The sequence below is a fragment of the Chiloscyllium plagiosum genome, unplaced genomic scaffold, assembly GCF_037043375.1.
Source record: "Chiloscyllium plagiosum isolate Xiang-an unplaced genomic scaffold, Cpla_swu_hap1 HiC_scaffold_3, whole genome shotgun sequence".
Taxonomy (NCBI): domain Eukaryota; kingdom Metazoa; phylum Chordata; class Chondrichthyes; order Orectolobiformes; family Hemiscylliidae; genus Chiloscyllium; species Chiloscyllium plagiosum.
In genome coordinates, this window is record NW_028270141.1 from 149,233,187 (window position 1) to 149,257,600 (window position 24,414).

General features: G+C 45.8%; 1 protein-coding gene across 1 annotated transcript in view; it reads left to right on the top strand.

The window, feature by feature from the left end:
* The window catches only part of LOC122548527 (calpain-2 catalytic subunit-like), a 123,352-nt gene that overhangs the window by 26,711 nt on the left and 72,227 nt on the right, over nt 1–24,414 (top strand). Inside the window, exons 4-8 of the mRNA XM_087976803.1 lie at nt 6,962–7,080; nt 13,174–13,310; nt 19,127–19,301; nt 20,962–21,033; nt 21,824–21,912. Of these exons, the coding sequence (XP_087832929.1) occupies nt 6,962–7,080; nt 13,174–13,310; nt 19,127–19,301; nt 20,962–21,033; nt 21,824–21,912 (592 nt within the window). The remainder of the gene's footprint in view (nt 1–6,961; nt 7,081–13,173; nt 13,311–19,126; nt 19,302–20,961; nt 21,034–21,823; nt 21,913–24,414) is intronic.

A 24,414-nucleotide genomic window follows, 5' to 3' on the forward strand; every position in this document is an offset into this window, starting at 1 on the left:
TCATGTGAATGCATTTATTCTGTGTATGTTGAAATAACCTCTCAAATGCCTACCAGGGATCTCTAATGACTTCTTCCTTAACCTGTTTCGCCAGCCAAGGTGACACTGTTGTTAATTTCCATTTTCTAAGTTTAAAATACTTGTCTTGGATCCATCCCTTTCTCCCTCAAACTGAATGTAAAATGCAATCATATTGTGATCACTGCTACTAAAAAGGACATTGACAATAAGGTCGTTAATGAATTCCATCTTTTTGAACCCTCCCAGTTGAATAGCCCGCTCAGGAGTCAGCTTCAGAACACGCTGTTTTCAGAAACTATCTTGGAAACATTCTGTGAACTCCTCACCCAGGCTACCATTGTCCACCTTGATTTTTCAGTCTCTTCATAAAATAAAACCCCCCATTATTATTGTTGTACCTTTCTGACAAAATTCCCTTCTTACTTCCTTTCTGCTCCATCCTATCGTGTTGTTATGGAAGCCTGTCCAATTCTAATACACAAAATAGTTGCCTTTATTATTCCCCATCTCTACCCAAACTATTTCTACATCCCTGTTTCCTGAAATAAGGTCATCGCTGTTTGGCGTGCTCTAACATGATTGATTAACAATCCCTCCGCCTGTTTCCAAGTCCTGTCTTTCCGTTACGTTCTGTGCACTTTGATCCCATGCTCGGTCATCCTGAAGTCATGCCTTTGTAATAGCCGTCAGGTCAAACTAATTTCTTCCTCATTGCAAAATTAGTTCATCTGTTTTGCTTAAAATCCTATATTCACTCAGATACAGAGCCTTTAGATTTGTCCTTAGGCCTGTGAATTTACTCTTACATTCTCTGCTCTCTAACCTTGCTGTGACAGTTTTTTGTTTTATTTCTTAAAACGAATACAGTTTTCTCTTTCTTTGATCCTGCTCTTTGATTTACCATGTCTTGCAAAATTTGATCTCTTCCTTCATCATTTAGTTTAAAACTCCCAAGTTTTAAGACTTCCCGAGTTATGTGATTCACTGGAACCCCAGCCCTAGTCTGGTTCAGATGTAGACTGTTTCTGCGGTCCAGGTCCATGCTTCCCAGTATTGACACTGCTCCCTGAACTGGAGGCCAGTTCTCACAATCCAATCTCTTTGGCCACACATTCATCTCTCTCCAATTGTCTTTACCCTCTGCCAGTTTGCAGGTAAGACTCTAGAGGTTAGTATCTTTGAGGTTCTGAATTTAATGGAATGTCTTTCCTAGTTCTACCTTACTGTTGGTATCTCCATGGACAATGACAACTGGATCCTTCTTGTTGTGAAGTCAAAGGCATGCTCAGTACCTTTAAGGGAGAGTGAATACTGTTCTGCACTGAGAGCTGACAAGCACCTGTGCTATGAACAGATAGCAGTCTCAGCATGTACTGGAAAATTGAAAATATGTAACATTTGGCTGTGAAATGGATACCTGAGTTGGTTGCTGTTTTGACAACAATTTGAATTTAACCACTCAGTTTAAATTATGCCCCAGGATACTAAAACCCAATCGTGTTTGAATTTATTGTTTTGCCAACATTGAACCAATGATAAGATCTGATGTTGGCGAGTATGAAAAATCAGACAGAGCAATTGCCATTGAAACACTCTCGATCAAAGGTATCTTTTTATATCAAACATATTTGAGATAAAAAAAAAGATGATGCAGGGAGATCTTCAGCCGGAAGAAGAAAGACACCGATGATGACAACTGCTGTATAGTTTTGAAATTAAGTTGATGTAATTTTAATAAGTGTTTTATTGGAACAGTATATTGTTATAGAGCTGAAGGCAGACAATATGCAGTTAAGAGAAAGGGGAGGCTTAGATTTGTGAATAGTTGTTGTTTAATGTTCACTTTAAAGAGTTAAAGAATAAATTAATGATTTTTTTATTAAATTGTGGAATTTGGGAGTTCTCTGTCACTTATATTTTAACAGATTATGAGGCGAGGTGAGCTTTTCTGGGTGTCTGGTTTAATTAACAGAGGGCTCACCGCCATGTCATTCCCAATGCCCTGCCTGATATCCTGAACCCTGGCACTGGACTCACATTCTTTGCTGCGCAGAACAGTGTCAATCTCCCTGAATATGCTGTACCCTACCACCAAAACATTCCTTTTGGCTTCCCCAGGTAAATGAACTCCTGTACCAATGGTCATCTCACTCATCCATCCCACAGGTCCTGCTCTCAATCAAACAAGACGAGAGAACATCAAACCTGTTAACGAATTGCAAAGGGCCTGACCTTTTCCAACTCTCGGGTTTCCCTTCCCACCTCTCACTTGTGGTCACTCACTCCTGTCCCACACCACTGACCCAAACATAGAGATCCTAAAGGAGTGTGACCACTTGCTGGAATAAAGTGTCCAGGTATCTCTCTCCCTCCTTGATACGTCACAGTCTCTGCAGCTCATAAAATCTGACCAAAATTTCCTTGAGCTGTAACCACTCACCACAGTTTTTCATGTCTGGAGAGTACACAAGAATAAATGGGAAGACCAGTACTGAGCGTGACTCAAAACGTTAGCAGAGGGGCATAAAGGGTTTAAGTGAGTGGGAGAGAAATGTGGCAGATGGAGTAGAAGATTTACAAGGATCTTGGAGGGTTGGAGGATTTGAGCTACAGGGAGAGGCTGAATAGGGTGGGGCTGTTTTCCCTGGAGTGTCGGAGGCTGAAAGGTGACCTTATAGAGATATATAAAATCATGAGGGGCATGGATAGGATAAATATGCAAGGTCTCTTCCCGGGAGTCCAGAACGAGAGGGAATAGGTTTAGGGTGAGAGGGGAAAGATATAAAAGGAACCTAAGGGGCAACTTTTTCACACAGAGGGTGGTACATGTATGGAATGAGCTGCCAGAGGAAGTGGCGGAGGCTGTGTATATGAATAGGAAGGGTTTGGAGGGAAAAGGGCCGGGTGCTGGCAAATGGGACAAGATTAATTATGGATATCTGGTCGGCATGGATGAGTTGGACCGAAGGGGCTGTTTCCATGCTGTACATCTCTATGACTCAATGATGTGGGGAAATGTGAGGTCATGTATTTCAGTAGGAGGAATAGAACATAGAACATAGAAGAATACAGCGCAGTACAGGCCCTTTGGCCCTCGATGTTGCGCCGATCCAAGCCCACCTAACCTACACTAGCCCACTATCCTCCATATGCCTATCCAATGCCCGTTTAAATGCCCATAATGAGGGAGAGTCCACCACTGCTACTGGCAGGGCATTCCATGAACTCACGACTCGCTGAGTAAAGAACCTACCCCTAACATCTGTCCTATACCTACCCCCCTTAATTTAAAGCTATGCCCCCTCATAATAGCTGACTCCATACGTGGAAAAAGGTTCTCATGGTCAACCCTATCTAAACCCCTAATCATCTTGCACACCTCTATCAAGTCACCCCTAAACCTTCTTTTCTCCAATGAAAACAACCCCAAGTGCCTCAGCCTTTCCTCATACGATCTTCCTACCATACCAGGCAACATCCTGGTAAACCTCCTCTGCACCCGTTCCAGTGCCTCCACATCCTTCCTATAGTATGGCGACCAAAACTGCACACAATACTCCAGATGCGGTCGCACCAGAGTCTTATACAACTGCAACATGACCTCAGGACTCCGGAACTCAATTCCTCTACCAATAAAAGCCAGTATGCCATATGCCTTCTTCACCGCACTATTTACCTGGGTGGCAACTTTCAAAGATCTGTGTACATGGACACCAAGATCCCTCTGTTCATCCACACTACCAAATATCTGACTATTAGCCCAGTACCCCATCTTTCTGTTACTCTTACCAAAGTGAATCACCTCTCACTTAGCTACATTGAACTCCATTTGCCACCTTTCTGCCCAGTTCTGCAGCTTATCTATATCCCGCTGTAACCTGCCACATCCTTCCTCACTGTCAACAACTCCTCCAACTTTCGTATCATCCGCAAACTTGCTCACCAACCTTCTAGCCTCTCCTCCAGATCATTTATAAAAATGACAAACAGCAATGGTCCCAAAACAGATCCTTGCGGAACACCGCTAGTGACGGCACTCCAAGATGAACCTTTACCATCAACTACTACCCTCTGTCTTCTTCCAGCCAGCCAATTCCTAATCCAAACCTCCAACTCACCCTCAATGCCATACCTCTGTATTTTTTGCAGTAGTCTACCATGGGGAACCTTATCAAACGCCTTACTAAAATCCATATACACCACATCTACCACTTTACCCTCGTCCACTTCCTTAGTCACCTTCTCAAAGAATTCAATAAGGTTTGTGAGGCACGACCTGCCCTTCACAAAACCATGCTGACTATCCTTGATCACATTATTCCTATCCAGATGTTCATAAATCCTATCCCTTACAATTCTCTCTAAGACTTTGCCCACAACAGAAGTGAGACTCACCGGCCTATAGTTACTAGGGTTATCCCTACTCCCCTTCTTGAACAAGGGAACCACATTTGCTATCCTCCAATCTTCTGGCACTACTCCTGTAGACAACGAGGACATAAAAACCAAGGCCAATGGCTCTGCAATCTCCTCCCTTGCTTCCCAGAGAATCCTAGGATAAATGCCATCAGGCCCAGGGGACTTATCTATTTTCACCCTTTCCAGAATTTCCAACACCTCTTCCCTACATACCTCAAAGCCGTCCATTCTAATTAATTGTGACTCAGTATTCACATCGGCAACAATGTCCTGTTCCTGATTGAATACTGATGAAAAGTATTCATTCAGTGTCTCCCCAATCTCTTCAACCTCCACACGCAACTTCCCACTACTATCCTTGACTGGACCTATTCCTACCCTAGTCATTCTTTTATTCCTGACATACCTATAGAAAGCCTTAGGGTTTTCCCTAATCCTACCAACTAAGGACCTTTCATGTCCCCTCCTTGCTGCTCTTAGCTCTCTCTTCAGGTCCTTCCTGGCTACCCTATAACTCTCAATCGCCCCAATTGAACCTTCATGCCTCATCTTTACATAGGCCGCCCTCTTCCATTTAACAAGGGATTCCCTCACACGACCCTTTCCTCCCTGCCTGACAGGTACATACTTATCAAGGACACTCAATAGTTCTCCTTGAACAAGCTCCACGTATCAATTACGCCCTTGCCTTGAAGCTTACTTTTCCAAGCCACGCATCCTAAGTCATGCCTCACCGCATCATAATTTCCCTGACCCCAGCTATAACTCTTGCCCTGTAGTGCACACTTATCCCTCTCCATCACTAGAGTAAAAGTCACCGAATTCTGGTCACTGTCCCCAAAGTGCTCACCTACCTCTAATTCTAACACCTGGCCTGGTTCGTTACCCAGAACCAAATCCAGTATGGCCTCACCTCTTGTTGGCCTGTCTACATATTGTGTCAGGAAACCCTCCTGCACACATTGGACAAACACCGACCCATCTAACGAACTCGAGCTAGAGCTTTTCCAATCAATATCAGGAAAGTTAAAGTCCCCCATAACAACCACCCTATTACTTTCATTCTTCTCCTGAATCATCCTCGCAATCCTTTCTTCTACGTCTCTAGGACTATTAGGAGGCCTGTAAAAAAACTCCTAACAGGGTGACCTCACCTTTCCTATTCCTAACCTCAGCCCAAACTACCTCAGATGGCGAGTCTTCATCCATCGTCCTTTCCACCGCTGTAATACGATCTTTGACAAGCAATGCCACACCTCCCCCTCTTTTACCCCCACCTCTGACCCTACTAAAACATTTAAACCCTGGAACCTGCAACAGCCAATCCTGTCCCTGTTCTACCCATGTCTCCGTAAATAGCCACAACATCGAAGTCCCAGGTACCAACCCACGCTGCAAGTTCACCTACCTTATTTCGTATACTTCTTCTAGAGGAGATGAACATTACTTACACGGGGAAAGACTGCACAAAGCTAAGGGAGTCCTCGTGCCTAAATCTCAAAAAGCCTCCAAGTTCAGTGGGTAAAAGAGAAGGCAAATGAGATGTTGGCCTTTATTTCAAAGGGATTGGAGTATAAAAGTAAAACGTGGCATTAATCAGACACCAGCCGGGTAACTGTGAACAGTTTGGGCCCCATTATCTAAGGTAGGCTATACCGGCATTGGCGACAGTCCAGAGAAGGTTCACCAGACCGATATCACATATGGCGGGACTGTGTTATGAGGAGAGGTTGAGTAGGTTGGGCCTGTACTTTTTGGAATTTCGCTAACTGAGAGGCAACCTTATTAAAACACACAAGATTTCGAGGGGACATGACAGGATAGATATTGAAAAGTTGTTTCCCATTGTGGGAGAGCCTGGGACCAGAGTGCATCGTCTCAGAATAAGGGGGTCACACATTTAAGATGGAGATGAGGAGGAATGTTTTTCCCTCAGTGAATAGTGAATCTGTGGATTCTGTACTGCCGAGGGCTGCAGAGGCCGAGTCATTCGATATGTTCAAGGCTGAGGTAGACAGATTTTTAATCAGTGAGAGAATCGAGGGTGTCTGGGGGAAAGGCAGGAAAGTAGAGCTCAGGATAATCAGATCAGCCGTGATCCCATTGAATGGCACAGCAGACACAATGGGCTGAATGGCCTCGTTCAGCTCCTACATCTTATGGCCTTATGTTGGTGCTGGATTAAGCTAGTGTCCAGGAGCTCCCATCTCCTGCAGTCACAACACACCACCTCTCCTACCATCTTTATTATGTCAGCATTCATTTATTTTTGTAATTAATTTCCAACTGTACCTGGATGCTGATGGGGTTGGGAAAGGGAAGGGGCAGTCCCTCACTAACCAAACCCATCTGCTTACACCCTGTCCCAGATACACCCTGGGTCTGGTGCATTTTGTAAGGCCCCAGTAGCACTAACAAATCTGCACAGTAACATGGATTGTGGGTGGCAGAGACTGCACCAGGTTGGTGGGAGGATGGGAGACTGTCTCTAACACTGGTGGCATTGTTCCTTTTTCTCCAGGAGACTGCTGGTTTCTGGCTGCATTGTCCTCCCTGACAATGGAACGGGATCTTTTTGCTCATGTGGTGCCACCTAATCAAGACTTCCAACGAAATTATTGCGGCATTTTTCACTTCCGGGTCAGTATCACGGGGTGATGTGTCTGTTCATACAGTCCACTGTTACTCTGTAAATAACAGCACTGTTGCTGTCGTGTATTTGCATCTATACCCTATTGTTTCACCGTAATATATTGCTATATCCTGCTGTTGCAATGTAATATATTTGTATTCCTACCTGACTGTAGGTGGCTCAGTGGTTAGCACTGCTGCCTCACGGGGTCCCAGGTTCGATTCCAGCCTTGGGCGACTGTCTGCGTGGAGCTTGCACATTCTCCCCGTGTCTGCATAAGTTTGCGCTGGTTTCCTCCCACAATCCAAAGATGTGCAGGTTAGGTGAATTAGCCATGGGAAATATGGGGTTACAGCGATTAGGTAGGTGGGTGGGTCTGGGTGGGATGCCCTTCGGAGGATCAGTGTGGAATTGATGGGCTGAATGGCCCACTTCCATCCACACTGGAGGGATTCAATGATTCCATGTTACTTTGTAATATATTTGTCATAAGATCCCACTAATTGCTGTGTCCTATATATGTGTGTATACCCCACTATCGCTATATAATGTCCCAGAGAGAGAAAACAATTTTCTAACTGGGGAGAAAATTCAGAAATCTGAAGTGCAAAGAGGCTTGGGAGTTCTAGTCCAGGACTGTTGCAAGGTAAACTGGCAGGTTGAGACAGTAGTTTGGAAGGCAAATACAATGATGGCATTTATTTTGAGAGGACGTGAATATAAAAGCAGGGATGTACCTCTGAGGCTGTATAAGGCTCTGGTCAGAGCACATTTGGAGTATTATTCCCCTGAGGGTAGTCAGGAGCAATCACATTGGCTGGGAGTCTGAAGCCACATGTAGGCCAGACCAGGTCAGCGCAGCAGATTTCCCTCACTAAAGGGAATCTTAAAAGACTGTTCATGCGGGCGTGGGTGTTAGTGGTTGGATCAACATTCCTTGCCCATCCTTAATTGCCCCAAAGGCAGAGTCTGGAGTTACATTGAGGTGGGTCTGGAGTCACATGTAGGTCAGACCACGTAAGGTTGGCTGATTACATTCCCCGAAGGGCATTAGTGAACCAAATGGGTTTTATACTTACATGGTCATCATGAAATTCGTTTTATTCCAGATTTATCTTGAATTCAAAATTCACCATCTGAACCAATGCCCTCAGAGCATTAATCTCGTGTTCTGGATTACAATCAAGCACGTCATTTATAATATGGTTACGATTAGGCCAGTTTATAAATCTAGATTTTTAAACAAAATTTAATTCAAATTTTGCTACCTGCTGTAGTGTGATCTGAATCCACGTCAGCCTGCAGTATTCTGGGTTACCTGCTCAGAGATATTGCCACTACCTCACTTTCCAATATGAACAAACGTGAACAGAGACAGTCAGAAATCAAAGCAGACAGATTCACCAAATATCTGGTACCAACAGTGGAGAGAGAAATAGAGTTAATGATTTCATCTGGAAAGTTCAGACTCCAGAGAGTCAGTGCAGACTGTGCAGAATAATTCATGTTTGACTCGGTGAATGTTTTAAGGAGCTCTCTAACTGTGGAAGACCAGGAAGCCTATGGGTGTCACCGACATGGGCTTCTGAAAGACATTTTATTAAGTTCCACATGGGAGAGCATCAGCAAAAAAGTAGAAAATGGCTGGACATGTTGAAAGCTGGAGTTGGAGGTGAAGGGGAGCAGTGGTGGTTGGGATCTCTGCTGGAGTCTTAGCTGTCCGTTAAAAAGTTAATGACTTGGACAACGAGCGAGATTGCAAAGATTACAGAATACAGTAAGTGTTACAGAGCAGGATTTACAATGGAATGTGGACAGAATATGTGACATTGATAAAACTCTGACAGCGTTCAAACCAGGGCCATGTGAGATTGTTGACTTTGGATCAGACACAAATGGGGGTCATTTCCCAAATGTTGAGGAACTAGGAGAATAAGGGAGAAATGCGGATCTTTTGTTTGCAAATTGTTAGAAACTAGCGGTTAGGCACAGACAGTGACTCGAGTAGCCCGTGGAATGTTGGTGTTTATCCAAAGCAGGCTGGTACACGAAGGGGAGGAAGTTTTTGTTTTGGTTCTGTCGATGGTGTTGAGTCAGCAGTTGTAGGATAACATTTCATGGTGGTCAGCCAACGTCAGCAAGGATATATTGTATTGACCTTGGAGAGTTTCCAAGCTTCGACAAGATTATATGGAGTTTACGAAGGTTCGTTCCTAGAAGGAAAATGCAGTAGGGCAAGGAAATGACAGATACAGAGAAAGTAACTGCGCTGATGGCGGAGACCAGAACCAGGAAATCAAATATTCAGATTGGAGTGAGGCTTTTCAATCGTGAAAGCAGAAAGTAGAAGAACATCAGAAATAGACATGTTGTAGAGGAACCGGTGTTGGACTGGGGTGGACAAAGCTAAAACTCACCCAACACCAGGTTATAGTCCAACAGGTTTATTTGGAAGCACTAGCTTTCGGAGTGTCTCTCCTTCATCAGGAAACTAGTGGGGGAAGATCATAAGAAATAGGGACAGGGGTAGGCCATTTGGCTCATCAAGCCTACCCTATCATTCAACAAGATTATGGCTGATCTGTCCAAGGCCTCAACCTCTTTCATACCAACCTCTCGTGGCCATCAAACCGCTGATATTTCAGGAATCTACTGATCTCCTTGTTAAATACTTCCTGAAATCTCACCTTCACAACTCTATGGGTTGGAGGATGCTGCCATCTGGAAGCAGAGATTTCCCTCACCTCAGTTTTAATGTAAGTTCCTTATTCTGTGCGAACGTTAATTCAACACTCCCGAACAAGGCAAAACACTGATGATGGGCTTTTATCCGAAACGTCGATTTTTCCTGCTCCTCGGATGCTGCCTGACCTGCTGTGCTTTTCCAGCACCACTCTAATCTTGACTCAACATCTTTCCTGTCAAACCCACTCAGAATCTTGGATGATTCAATAAGGTCATCCCTCATTCTTCTGAACATGAATGAATAAAAGCCTAACCTGTTGAATATTCTTAATAAGGCAACCCCTTGGTCCCAGGACTCAGTATAAATGATTTTCTTTCAAACTGCTTTTTTTAAATTTCAAAAGTATACTTTATTCATAAAAACAACTCTTTGTATACAAGAATAGTCACCAATGCAGTTCATATCAAGTAAACAAACAAAACATTGACAACAACAGAAGTTGCTGGAAAAGCTCAGCAGGTCTGGCAGCATCTGTGGAGAGACATCAGCGTTAACATTTCGGGTTGTTTGACCCTTCCTCAGAACTGGAGAACTCTCTCCACCGACGTGCCTGACCTGCTGAGCTTTTCCAGCAATTTCTGATTTTGTCTCTGATTTACCGCAACCGCAATTCTTTAGGTTTTTTTTTAACAAAACATTGGAATTGATTCTATCTAACAAACCAAAGACCTCCCTTATACATACAATACTAATGTTTACACTTATCTGAGACTCTCAGAGGGTCTCATAACTGAATGCAGTATATCCTCTCGTAAATACAGGGGTGAAAACTGGTCGCAGTAATCCAGGTGTGGCCTCACCAACACTCTGTACTGTTGTTTCCAATTGATAAACTACAACTCTCCCCAACAATACATTTCTCTCAGAGATGATGGAGTGACAGCCCAAGTTAGCATTGATATTCAGGATGATGGAGTGACAGTACAGATTAAAATTGATATTCAGATTGATAGAGTAGGCTCAGGGCTATATGTGGCCTTTAATTCCTTGAACTTCAGTGTAGTATTTGCACATGAAGAGACTTTGACATTTATTTTACAGAGCTCTATGGTATGAACTTGTCAAATAATGACAATACACAGATAAAAATCACAAGCTTTGCATGGCTTAAATCAGTCATTCAAACAAACCATTCAACTGAGCAGGATTGTGTTGGTGTTTCGCAACGCGTTGATAACAGACCTTCAGGGAAAGTAAACAGTGAGTTCGCAGTCACACCTTCAGCAGAAAGGGCAAACGTGATTTATTTATCTTGGTTACTTTGGATACGGATCGTTTAGGACTGAGAGTCCAAGTTCCATGGTATAATAGGCAGTCTGCGTGAGAAGGAAGTGCTCGTTCCCGAAGGTGAGAGGCCTCTGGAGGGGAGAAATGAAGAGGGTTCTGAGACAGATGGACAGGTCCTGGGGATCAATCAGACAAAACGCTGTGAGGCTCAATTCCAGGGAGAGTGGAGGGAGAGATTGTACAGCAAGAGAATGAAATGTTTGAGGCACACAAGTTATGATTAGAATTAAATTTATTGTTACTTGCACAAATTACACAAGAATGGGAGTACAGTGAAAAGTGTATAATGGCAGTAGACAGTATGAGAGGGATAGTACTGTATGAGATAAGGTTAATAACAAACAATCCAGATCTTTTTCAATATACAATTTCAGTCACATCACACTGTAAACGCTTGCTATAAATTCTGTGTCCTACGATCTTATACTCCACAACCACCTGATGAAGGAGCAGCGCTCTGAAAGCTAGTGCTTCCAACGAAACTGGTTGGACTATAGTGTGGTGGTGTGTGATTTTTAACTTTATCCACCCCAGTCCAACACCGGCACCTCCAAATAATAACAACTGGAACAGACTTCAATCTCCATCCACATAATACCAGGGACGATCAAAGACCAGGGAGCTATCCCACCAGATTACTGGCCAGCTTGTGAAGAGGAAATGCTGGCCTGCATTACACTGTGGCTGGGTGACTGATCTGTGTTCAACCTCCCTAACACACATGGCCTTGTTTTTACTGGTGTGTGTGAGAGAGACTCGAACAGCAGCCATCCCCTCCCAGGTGAATAACAGACATTACAGTTTCATGGCAAAATGAAATAGAGCAAGAGGTACATTTATATTGCACCTCTCACACATTCAGGCCATCCCACAGCTAATTTTGCAGCTAATTAAATGCCCTTGGAATTTGGTCACTGGTGCACAGTAGGAAGCCCCTGAGCACAGCAAGCTCCCACAAGAAGAAACCAGCTTTAATCAATAATGTACAATTGCAACACTTAAGGGACATTTGGATGGGTATATGAATCGGAAGTGTTTGGAGGGATATGGGCCGGGTGCTGGTAGGTGAGACTAGATTGGGTTGGGATATCTGGTCAGCATGGACGGGTTGGACCGAAGGGTCTGTTTCTCTATGACTCTACAAGTAGGTGGGATTCCGGGAGAACTCCCAATTTAACACCTCCTGGAAGCAGTACCTCTGATAATGGTTCAGAGGTGAATCTGAGTGAACCCAGCTTCAGGCTGCTGGCGAGCTGAGCCACTGACATTCTCACTTCCATTTTCCCCAAGTGATTTGAGGTGAACACAACCCAGAGAGGGGAAGTGAGGGGGAGAAAAGAGCAGAAGACCAAGGTGTAACAGAGCAGGAGGAAGCTCTAAAATCCCAGCCTGAAATGACAGGGTCCCCTGGCTGCTGCCCTTTATCATGGCGCACCTGGAGAAGGAAGGACTTGCCAATAGTCTCAATGAAAGACACGAGCAGAGGATTGCATATTTATTTCCAAACAAAGAATATACTCGGGTCAATAGGAGCAGAGGCTCACTCAGCTAATCCCAGGCATGGCAAGGCCGTCCTATGAGAAGAATTTCGATTGATTGGCCCGGTACTCTCCAAGAGTTGAGGACAATGAGAAGGGGGACCTGATTGACATGTACAAAAATGCCCACAGGTTTGGATAGACCCGGTGCAGGGGGGATGTTTCCCCTGGGTGGGAAGAGTTTAAAACCAGGAAACACTCAGGGTGCAGGGTAGGCCGCATCAGACAGAGATGAGGAAAGTTTCTGCAGTCAACAGGCAGTGAAATGTGTGGAATTCTCTACCACAGGAGACCAAGACAAGTAAGACCTCGCTACAATTTCAGATTTGGAAGGGTTATGGGGACATGGCGTTGAGATACAGGAACAGCCATATTGAATTGATTTGAACTGAATTGAATTTATTTTCACGTGTACAGTGAAAGGTTTTGTCTTGTGAGCAATACAGGCAGATCACAGAGTTAAGTAGCATGGATAGTAAATAATAGGTAAACAGCAGCAAAAATTGACCTGTTATTCTCTCTGATTGCAGTTCTGGCATTTCGGTGAATGGGTGGATGTTGTAGTCGATGATCTCCTTCCCACCGATGAGAGGGGACAGCTGATTTTCGTCAGGTCATGTGACTGGAACGAGTTCTGGTGTGCTCTGATGGAGAAGGCCTATGCCAAGTAAGTGATGGATCATGGGAAGGGGGTCAGGTTGGAGAGGCAGAGCTTTAGTCTCGGTCTGCCTGCTGCCCAGCCAGCAGTGTGCCCTCCGAGGGTCACTGAGGGTCAGTCACTGCCAAGGGGCGAGACTGGGTGGGCAATGACAGCTTTTCCCCTGATGTTCTCCCAGCTTCTCATGACTGTGCCAAGGGGGAAGGGGAGGGGCACAGTAGTGGGAGTGAAGAGAATTACTTTGACACTGCCCTCACCCAGCAAGCCACCCACATTTGGCAGAAATGACGGGATGTCAGCCAGGGGCCCCTTTGCCAACCCAGTTTACTGAGGACAACTGGGCTTCACCCTGACTGAGCTCAGGACGAGATCAGGGAGTGAAGCTAATGGGGCAGCCTGGCCTGGGTTCTCAGTAACCAGGAGGATAGATCTGAAATCTAATTGTTACACATCCAAACGTTTACAAACTTGTAATCTGATACCAATAAAGACATGCATTATTACCACCCCAGACATAGAGTCATAGAGATGTACAGCATGGAAATAGATCCTTCGGTCCAACCCGTCCATGCCGACCAGATATCCCAACCCAATCTAGTCCCACCTGCCAGCACCCGGCCCATATCCCTCCAAACCCTTCCTGTTCATATACCCATCCAGATGCCTTTTTTTTAGATTAGTTTAGATTACAGTGTGGAAACAGGTCCTTCGACCCAACAAGTCCACATCGACCCGCCAAAGCGCAACCCACCCCTACCCCTACATTTACCCATTACCTAACACTACGGGCAATTTAACATGGTCAGTTCACCTGACCTGCACATCTTTGGACTGTGGGAGGAAACCGGAGCACCCGGAGGAAACCCACGCAGACATGGGGAGAATATGCAAACTCCACACAGTCAGTCACCTGAGGCGGGAATTGAACCCGGGTCTCTGGTGCTGTGAGGCAACAGTGCTAACCACTGTGCCACCGTGCCGCCCACAAATGTTGCAATTGTACCAGCCTCCACCAATTCCTCTGGCAGCTCATTCCATCCACACACCACCATCTGTGTGAAAAAGTTGCCCCTTAGGTCTCTTTTGTATCTTTCCCCTCTCACCCTTAACCTATGCCCTCTAGTTCTGGACTCCCTGACCCCAGACAAAAGATTTTGCCTATTCATCCTATCCACACCCCTCATAATTTTGTAAACCTCTATAAGGTCACCCCTCAGCCTCCGACGCTCCAGGGAAAACAGCCCCAGCCTGTTCAGCCTCTCCCTGTAGCTCAAACCCTCCAACCCTGGCAACATCCTTGTAAATCTTTTCTGAACCCTTTCAAGTTTCACAACATCATTCCTATAGGAGGGAGACCAGAATGTTCCTCAACCAGTAACACTCAGTGTCAGTATGTACAGGAGCACAGTGAATCCCTAGTTAATGCCCATCACCGTCACTCACTAATGTACAGGAGCACGGTGAGTCCCTGGTTAATGCCCATCACCGTCACTCACTAATGTACAGGTAACCTGAGCTGATGCCTTCACATTGTGGCACAATGGGATGGAGGGAGGGGCTCAGGGAAGGTGCAATATTTCGAGATAATGAACGTCAAAAGTGCCTGTTTGTGTGTAACAGCAGATTATCTTATTCAAGTAGCAAGTTTTAATCTTTAGAATGAAGGGTACAAACGTACAAAGAGGCAGCACAGACACAAAGGATCGCGATCTGTCTGACCACTCCACTAATCATCGACAATTAGTACAGGTCAGTACAGCACAGACCGTCTCTGTGCTGACCAACAAACACCTGACTACATCGATCCCATTTACCTGCCTTTGGTCCACGGCCTACAATGCCAGGCTTTTGAAATGCTCACCCAGGTGCTTTTCCAATGTTGTGGGGAGATCCTGCCTGCACCACCCTCTCAGGCAGCCCCTTCCATCTTCCAACCAGCCTCTGGGTGAAAATACCTTACCTCCCGTCTAAACCACTGACTCCTCACTCTGAACTGATGCCCTCTGGGCTCAGACATGTCTGCCAATGGGGAAAATGTTCTCATGGTCTACCCTGTCTATACCTCTCATCATGCTGTATCAGATCCCCCACTCCCAGCCCCTCTGCTCCAGGGAGAGCAATCCCAGTCTGTCCCAGTCTAGTCCCTCCTCATAACGGAGACTTTCCATCCCAGGGAACGTCCTGGGGAATCTCCTCTGCCCCCTCTCCAGCCCAATCACCTCCTTCTGTTAATGTGGTGACCGGAACTACACACAGTGTTCCATGTGTGACCTAACCAATGTTGTATGAAGGTGTAACGAGACTTCCTTGTTCCTATATTGTCCCCCCAGCTAATGAAGGCAGCCATCCCATCTGCCTCCTTCTCCACCCTGTCTGGCTATACTAACACGCTCAGGGATCTATAGATTGTACACCAAGGTCCCTTTGTCCCTCAGTCCACCTTAGGGACCGACCATTCATTGTATATGTCCTTCCCTTATTAAACCTCCCACAATGCATCACCTTGCACTTAAATTCCATCTGCCATTGCTTTGTCCAGTTTGACAACTGCTCAATATCAGATTGTGGCCTGAGACAATCCTCCACATTATCAGCAATTGTCATGTCATCTGTAAACTTACCAATTGTGCCTTCTATAATCCAATCCAAGTGGTTAATGTAAATAGCAAACAGCAAGGTCCCAGCACCGAGCCCTGTGGTACATCACTGGTTACAGGCTTCTCATCACAAAACAGCCCTCCACCATCACTCTTTGCCTCCTATTTGTAAACCAATTTTGTGTCCAATTTGCCACCTTGCCTTGGGTCCATAGCTCTTACTTCTTGGACCAGCCTTCCATGTGGGATCTTGTCAAAGGTCTGACTGAAGTCCACGTAAATCACATCAACTGCACTGCCCTCCTCAATATGGTGTTAATTAATTGAAACGAAAATGAGATAAGGTTTATTTTGGTCGAATGTAGTATTTGGGTCATTGAGATGTGAGGTGTGGTAAATGTGACAGGCTCAGGAGGACTTTGGCCCATGGTTTTCTAATCTTTTGAACATTGGGAGCTTCCCTCAGATAATGTCTGTGACTAATGTGGACTCACTGATAGAGGTAGCTCACTCTATAGATGTAGTCAGTTGGTTGGAAGTGAACAAGATGAACGGTGATATTATTTGCAACTGGAAATGCCAAAACCCTCTCCTTTCACAAACTATTTCACCAAGTGTTCAATCCTTTGCGTGTACAGAGCTTCTGCATTTACTGAAAAGAGACATCACCTAATGAAGCGTTTTTGTCTTATACTCATCAGGACATGTTACAACACAAATCAGCAGTAATGGGTGCATTCTCCACAACAATGTCTCGACCAAACAGAGTCCACCTGATGACCAATCAGTACTCTCAATGGGAGCCCTCTGCTAGTATTCTTGCAAAGTGTCCTGATAAGTGCAAGGCAAAACTCTTCGACAAATCGTGCCTTCCTTTGACAATGGATCCAGTTCTCCCAACAGCTTACAATCTTCATGAAGAAATGAGTGCTGTCAGCAATCCATCAGGATGGGTTGGAAAAGAGTGGTTATGCTAGGGGATTTTAACTTTCCAAACGTAGACTGGGACAGCCACAGTGTTAAGGGCTTAGATGGAGAGGAATTTGTTAAGTGTGCACAAGACAATTTTCTGATTCAGTATGTGGATGTACCTACTAGAGAAGGTGCAAAACTTGACCTACTCTTGGGAAATAAGGCAGGGCAGGTGACTGAGGTGTCAGTGGGGGAGCACTTTGGGGCCAGCGACCATAATTCTATTAGATTTAAAATAGTGATGGAAAATGATAGACCAGATCTAAAAGTTGAAGTTCTAAATTGGAGGAAGGCTAATTTTGACGGTATTAGGCAAGAACTTTCGAAAGCTGATTGGGAGCAGACGTTCGCAGGTAAAGGGATGGCTGGAAAATAGGAAGCCTTCAGAAATTAGATAATGAGAATCCAGAGAAAGTATATTCCTGTCAGGGTGAAAGGGAAGGCTGATAGGTATAGGGAATGCTGGATGACTAAAGAAATTGGGGGTTTGGTTCAGAAAAGAAGGAATCATATGTAGGGTACAGACAGGATAGATCAAGTGAGTCCTTAGAAGAGTATAAAGGCAGTAGGAGTATACTTAAGAGGGAAATCAGGAGAGCAAAAAGGGGACATGGGGTAGCTTTGGCAAATAGAATTAAGGAGAATCCAAAGGGATTTTACAAATACATTAAGGACAAAAGGGTAACTAGGGAGAGAATAGGGTCCCTCAAAGATCAGCAAGGCGGCCTTTGTGTGAAGCTGCAGGAGATGGGGGAAGATACTAAACGAGTATTTTGCAAAAGGATATGGAAGATATAGACTGTAGGGAAATAGATGGTGACGCATTGAAAAATGTCAACATTACAGAGGAGGATTGAGTTTTTTGAAGAAGTAACAAAGATGATTGATGAGGGTAGAGCAGTGGACATGATCTATTTGGACTTCAGTAAGGTGTTCGACGAGGTTCCGCATGGGAGACTGATTAGCAAGGTTAGATCTCATGAATACAGGGAGAACTCGCCATTTGGATACAGAACTGGCTCAAAGGTAGAAGACAGAGGGTGGTGGTGGAGGGTTGTTTTTCAGACTGGAGGCCTGTGACCAGTGGAGTGCCACAAGTGGGTGCTGGGTCCTCTACTTTTTGTCATTTACATAAATGATTTGGATGCGAGCATAAGAGGTACAGTTAGTAAGTTTGCAGATGACACCAAAATTGGAGGTGTAGTGGACAGCGAAGAGGGTTACCTCAGATTACAGCAGGATCTGGACCAGATGGGCCAATGGGCTGAAAAGTGGCAGATGGAGTTTAATTCAGATAAATGTGAGGTGCTGCATTTTGGGAAAGCAAATCTTAGCAGGACTTATACACTTAATGGTAAGGTCCTAGGGAGTGTTGCTGAACAAAGAGACCTTGGAGTGCAGGTTCATAGCTCTTGAAAGTAGAGTCACAGGTAGATAGGATAGTGAAGAAGGCGTTTGGTATGCCTTCCTTTATTGGTCAGAGTATTGAGTACAGGAGTTGGGAGGTCATGTTGCGGCTGTACAGGATAGTGTTTAGGCCACTGTTGGAATATTGCGTGCAATTCTGGTATCCATCCTATCAAGATGATGTTGTGGAACTTGAAAGGGTTCAGAAAAGATTTACAAAGATGTTGCCAGGGTTGGAGGATTTGAGCTGTAGGGAGAGGCTGAACAGGCTGGGGCTGTTTTCCCTGGAGCGTCGGAGGCTGAGGGATGACCTTAGAGAGGTTTATAAAATTATGAGGGGCATGGATAGGATAAATAGACAAAGTCTTTTTCCTGGGGTCGGAGAGTCCAGAACGAGAGGGCATAGGTTTAGGGTGAGAGGGGAAAGGTATAAAAGAGACCTAAGGGGCAACGTTTTCACACAGAGGGTGGTACGTGTATGGAATGAGCTGCCAGAGGAAGTGGTGGAGACTGGTACAACTGCAACATTTAAGAGGCATTTGGATGGGTATATGAATAGGAAGGGTTTGGAGGGATATGGGCCGGGTGCTGGCAGGTGGGACTAGATTGGGTTGGGATATCTGGTCGGCATGGACGGATTGGACCGAAGGGTCTGTTTCCGTGCTGTACATCTCTGTGACTCTAATTTGCGATCGAAGCCTGTTTCATGGTGGGTCTACAGCATCAGTCACCCATCGCCTCCCAGCCTGGTAATCAGCTCCAAATGTAACACGAAGGTTTCGGGGGCCCAGAGCTCAGATGGGAGTTCCCACAAAGTGTTGACCTTTTCTTCTTTTCCCTCTGTGACAGGCTGTACGGATCATACGGAGATTTACACATGGGCCAGATTTCGGAAGCACTGGTGGATTTCACCGGGGGGGTTAAATCTGTCATCTCCCTGAGGAAGCCCCCTTCGGATCTCTGGGTGACACTGAAAAGAGCGGTCAGTCTTGGTTCCTTCATGGGCTGCAGCACTCCCGCCGTGGTAAGATCCACCTTTCCTGAGTGAACCTAGAGCTTCCGACAGAAACCAAAAAAAAATCAGTGAATACTCAGAAGGTCAGCACCCCCTCCGTGGTAAACAAGAGGGGGAGCAGTGAGGGAAGGAGGGAGGGGGTGGTGAGGCTGACTCGCGCCCTCAGCGAGGGCTCTCGCCATCTTTGTGCATGTGAAGTCGAAGCTGGCTTCCATTTGGGGTTGGCTGGTGACCCAGTGTGGGCTTATGGAGCAGGGTTTCCCAGAGCTAACTGCGGGAGCACAGCAGAAAGATTCAGGGTACGGTGTTCCAGGGAATGTTAGTTCATATCCCCATATCCCACACCAGCTGTTCCAGAATTCAGATTCACTGTTAAATGTCAGAAATTTAAAAAAAAAGGATCAGTTCCGATTTAAAAAAAAACACAAGCTGTTTCGATTTGGGAGAGGGCTTTGAGGTGGGAAACCTCACAACCGTGAAATAGTAAATGAACTTGAGCTCCGTGACTCTGTCATGGTCAAGGTTGACTCGGGCCGATTGCTGAGAAGTGGGATTGGCGTAGCTAGGTCAGCACGGACTCGATAGGCCGAAGAGCTCCTTTCAAGATGGACATGTAACCCCCACACCATCTAAACCACACCAGGATGGCACGGTGGCTCAGGGGTTAGCACTGCTGCCTCACAGCACCAGGGTCCCGGGTTCGATTCCAGCCTCAGGTGACTGACTGTGTGGAGTTTGCACATTCTCCCCGTGTCTGCGTGGGTTTCCTCCGGGTGCTCCGGTTTCCTCCCACAGTCCAAAGATGTGCAGGCCAGATGAATTGGCCATGCTAAATTGCCCATAGTGTTAGGTGCCTTTGTCGGAGGGAAATGAATCTGGGTGGGTTACTCTTCGGAGGGTTACATAGAACAGAACAGGCCCTTCGGCCCTCGGTGTTGTATCGACCTGTGGACTTTTCTCAGCTTGTCCCCCTACACTATCCCATCATCATCCATGTGCTTATCTAAGGATTGTTTAAATCTCCCTAACGTGGCTGAGTTGACTACATTAGCAGGTAGGGCATTCCATGCCCTTACCACTCTCTGCGTAAAGAACTTGCCTCTGACATCTGTCTGAAATCTATCACCCCTCAATTTATAGTTATGCCCCCTCGTACACGCTGACGTCATCATCCTAGGAAAAAGTCTTTCTCTGTCTACCCTATCTAATCCTCTGATCATCTTGTATGTCTCTATCAAATCCCCTCTTAGCCTTCTTCTTTCCAATGAGAACAGACCCAAGTCTCTCAGCCTTTCCTCATAAGACCTTCCCTCCAGACAAGGCAACATCCTGGTAAATCCCCTCTGCACCTTTTCCAATGCTTCCACATCCTTCCTATAATGGGGCGACCAGAACTGTACACAATATTCCAAGTGTGGCCGCACTAGCGTTTTGTACAGTTGCAGCATGATATTGCAGCTCCGGAACTCAATCCCTCTACGAACAACTCGGACAAACGAGTCAGTCTGATCTCCCTTCACAAGAGTGTGTTGATCTGCAGAGGTTGTCGGAGCTGATAGTGGTACACCCACCACAAAGCCTCACCACTTCAGCATCTCCAGTCACCTCCAGGCAAAACGGACCAGAGCTTCTCTCACACTGATGTTGTGCTATTGATTTCTCTACCCAGCAAGGCGGAGAGCAAGTGCTGTCAAACGGGCTGGTAATGACGCATGCATATTCAATCACTGGGGTTGAAGAGGTAATCACTTCAGAGTTTTCGATAACTGTCCAATGTGTTGGTCCTGTCTCTGGTCTGTGTGTACTGTTTGAGGTCTATGTGTTGGTCCTGTCTCTGGGCTGTGTGTACTGTTTGAGGTCTATGTGTTGGTCCTGTCTCTGGGACTGTGTGTACTGTTTGAGGTCTATGTGTTGGTCCTGTCTCTGGTCTGTGTGTACTGTTTGAGGTCTATGTGTTGGTCCTGTCTCTGGTCTGTTTGTACTGTTTGAGGTCTATGTGTTGGTCCTGTCTCTGGTCTGTGTGTACTGTTTGAGGTCTATGTGTTGGTCCTGTCTCTGGGCTGTGTGTACTGTTTGAGGTCTATGTGTTGGTCCTGTCTCTGGGACTGTGTGTACTGTTTGAGGTCTATGTGTTGGTCCTGTCTCTGGTCTGTGTGTACTGTTTGAGGTCTATGTGTTGGTCCTGTCTCTGGGACTGTGTGTACTGTTTGAGGTCTATGTGTTGGTCCTGTCTCTGGTCTGTGTGTACTGTTTGAGGTCTATGTGTTGGTCCTGTCTCTGGTCTGTTTGTACTGTTTGAGGTCTATGTGTTGGTCCGGTCTCTGGTCTGTGTGTACTGTTTGAGGTCTATGTGTTGGTCCTGTCTCTGGGACTGTGTATACTGTTTGAGGTCTATGTGTTGGTCCTGTCTCTGGTCTGTGTGTACTGTTTGAGGTCTATGTGTTGGTCCTGTCTGTGGTTATTTTCTGTCTGTTTCGATGAACTGAAATCTTGTCTAAGCTGTCTTTTTTTTCTGGGATGGGGTGGACTAGGTGCCATACAAAAACCGAATGGAATTGTTGATCCGCGTGCGGAACCCATGGGGAAACGAGACGGAGTGGAAAGGGCGCTGGAGTGACCGGTGAGTGTAGTCTTTGCTGTGGCCCTGATTGGAGATTACTCCCTGAATCTGATGAAGTAGAGAGAGTGTTTGCTGCTGCTTTCTGTTGGTGATAACAGGGTTGGTGTTTCCACTCGAGAAGTTTTCAAGTGCTTTCGCGAACAGTGGTGCTGTGATCACTGAGCATGATTTGGAAAGGATTGGATTCTGCTGGTCTGTACCGAGCGGGTATGACGCGCTTTTGTGGGAGAGAAGGTTGTGAGTTCAAGCGCCACTCCAGACATGAGTGAGGCTGTCAGCGTGATAACCCCAGTGTGGTGCTGAGGGATGTCTGTGTTTGTAGGTGGGATAGTCAGCTGTGTTTGTTTCAGGATTCGTGGCATGAGTTGGGAAAGATTCACTCCTGGGTATCCTCCTTCAGAAATCTTCATGTTGTTTAGGATTTACAAACAAAGTATTTGATGAGACGTGTGAAGCTGATGCCTGGGCCCAGCGTAGACTGACTCCTCCCTCATTAGCCTTGAACTCAGTGACTTACTTGGGGCCATTTTAGAAGGTGGTTCAGAGCAAATCCCATTGGCTGTGGGCTTTGGAGTCACGCGTATGACAGGGCCGGGAAAGATTTCGTTCCCTAAAGGTCATTAGTGAAACCAGATGGGTTTTTATGACAATTGATAATCATTTCCACACCGGGTGGTCATCGCTGCCCTCCACATGGAAACCAGGAGCAGGAGTAGGCCATTCAGCCCATCCATTCACGGCCGACCATCCAACCCATCGCGGTATTCCAGCTTTCTTCCCCTCTCTCTTGATGCCTTCAAAGCCTGGCCATTCCTCTATCGTTTTTCTGACCATATGCAGCGACCTGGCCTGCACAGATATCCCTTGCATTCCACAGGTTCATGACCCTTTGAGTGAAGAACTGTTTCCCCATCTCAGTTCCAAATGTCTATCCCACATCCAACCTTAAGTATCAAAAGGTAACATCGACACAGCTGAGGGGAGAGATTGAGAAGGCGAGTCTATCGTGGTAACCTCAGCCAATGAGAGAATTGAACCTGTCTATTAGTGCTACTCTGTTATCGAACCCAGTACCCTGGTGCTGTGGGGTAGCAGTGCTAACCACTGAGCTACCATGCCACCCCTCAGAGCTGTGCCTATGTGAACTCCGTTTTGATAGCCAGGGGTTAACGCTCCAGTATGTCTGGTGTGACAGGCTGTACTGCAGAGGTGAGATTCCAGGGTGTAAACCTATCTTTCCGCCTCACACACTTGCTGTTGTCAGTCAGAATTTATTGTTCCAATGTTTTGAAAGTAACATGTCATCAAGGGGAAGCTTCGGGCAGTGTTTAGAGTAACTGAGGAGAGGTGTAATTATGTTTCTGAATAGCAGGAGGATGCAGGCTGTGTGAGAGGGAGGTTGCTTTCAGATGGAACCCTGCTTAGTGAATCGGAACAAACACTTCCCAGCTGGCAATGAAACTGACTTGCATTTGGATAGAACCATTTACTGTGCCTCTTGCTGAGATATTTGAATCATTGATAGTCACAGGTGAGGTGCTGGAAGACTGGAGGTTGGCTAACATGGTGCCAGTGTTTAAGAAGGGTGGTAAGGACAAGCCAGAGAACTATAGACCAGTGAGCCTGACCTCGGTGGTGGGCAAGTTGTTGGAGGGAATCCTGAGGGACAGGATGTACATGTATTTGGAAAGGCAAGGACTGATTAGGGATAGTCAACATGGCTTTGTGCGTGGGAAATCATGTCTCACAAACTTGACTGAGATTTTTGAAGAAGTAACAAAGAGGATTGATGAGGGCAGAGTGGTAGATGTGATCTATATGGACTCCAGTAAGGTGTTCGACAAGGTTCCCCATGGGAGACTGATTAGCAAGGTTAGATCTCATGGAATGCAGGGAGAACTCGCCATTTGGATACAGAACTGGCTCAAAGGTAGAAGACAGAGGGTGGTGGTGGAGGGTTGTTTTTCAGACTGGAGGCCTGTGACCAGTGGAGTGCCACAAGGATCGGTGCTGGGCCCTCTACTTTTTGTCATTTACATAAATGATTTGGATGCGAGCATAAAAGGTACAGTTAGTAAGTTTGCAGATGACACCAAAATTGGAGGTGTAGTGGACAGTGAAGAGGGTTACCTCAGATTACAACAGGATCTGGACCAGATGGGCCAATGGGCTGAGAAGTGGCAGATGGTATTTAATTCAGATAAATGTGAGGTGCTGCATTTTGGGAAAGCAAATCTTAGCAGGACTTATACACTTAATGGTAAGGTCCTAGGGAGTGTTGCTGAACAAAGAGACCTTGGAGTGCAGGTTCATAGCTCCTTGAAAGTGGAGTCGCAGGTAGATAGGATAGTGAAGAAGGCATTTCGTATGCTTTCCTTTATTGGTCAGAGTATTGAGTACAGGAGTTGGGAGGTCATGTTGCGGCTGTACAGGACATTGGTTAGGCCATTGTTGGAATATTGCGTGCAATTCTGGTCTCCTTCCTATCGGAAAGATGTTGTG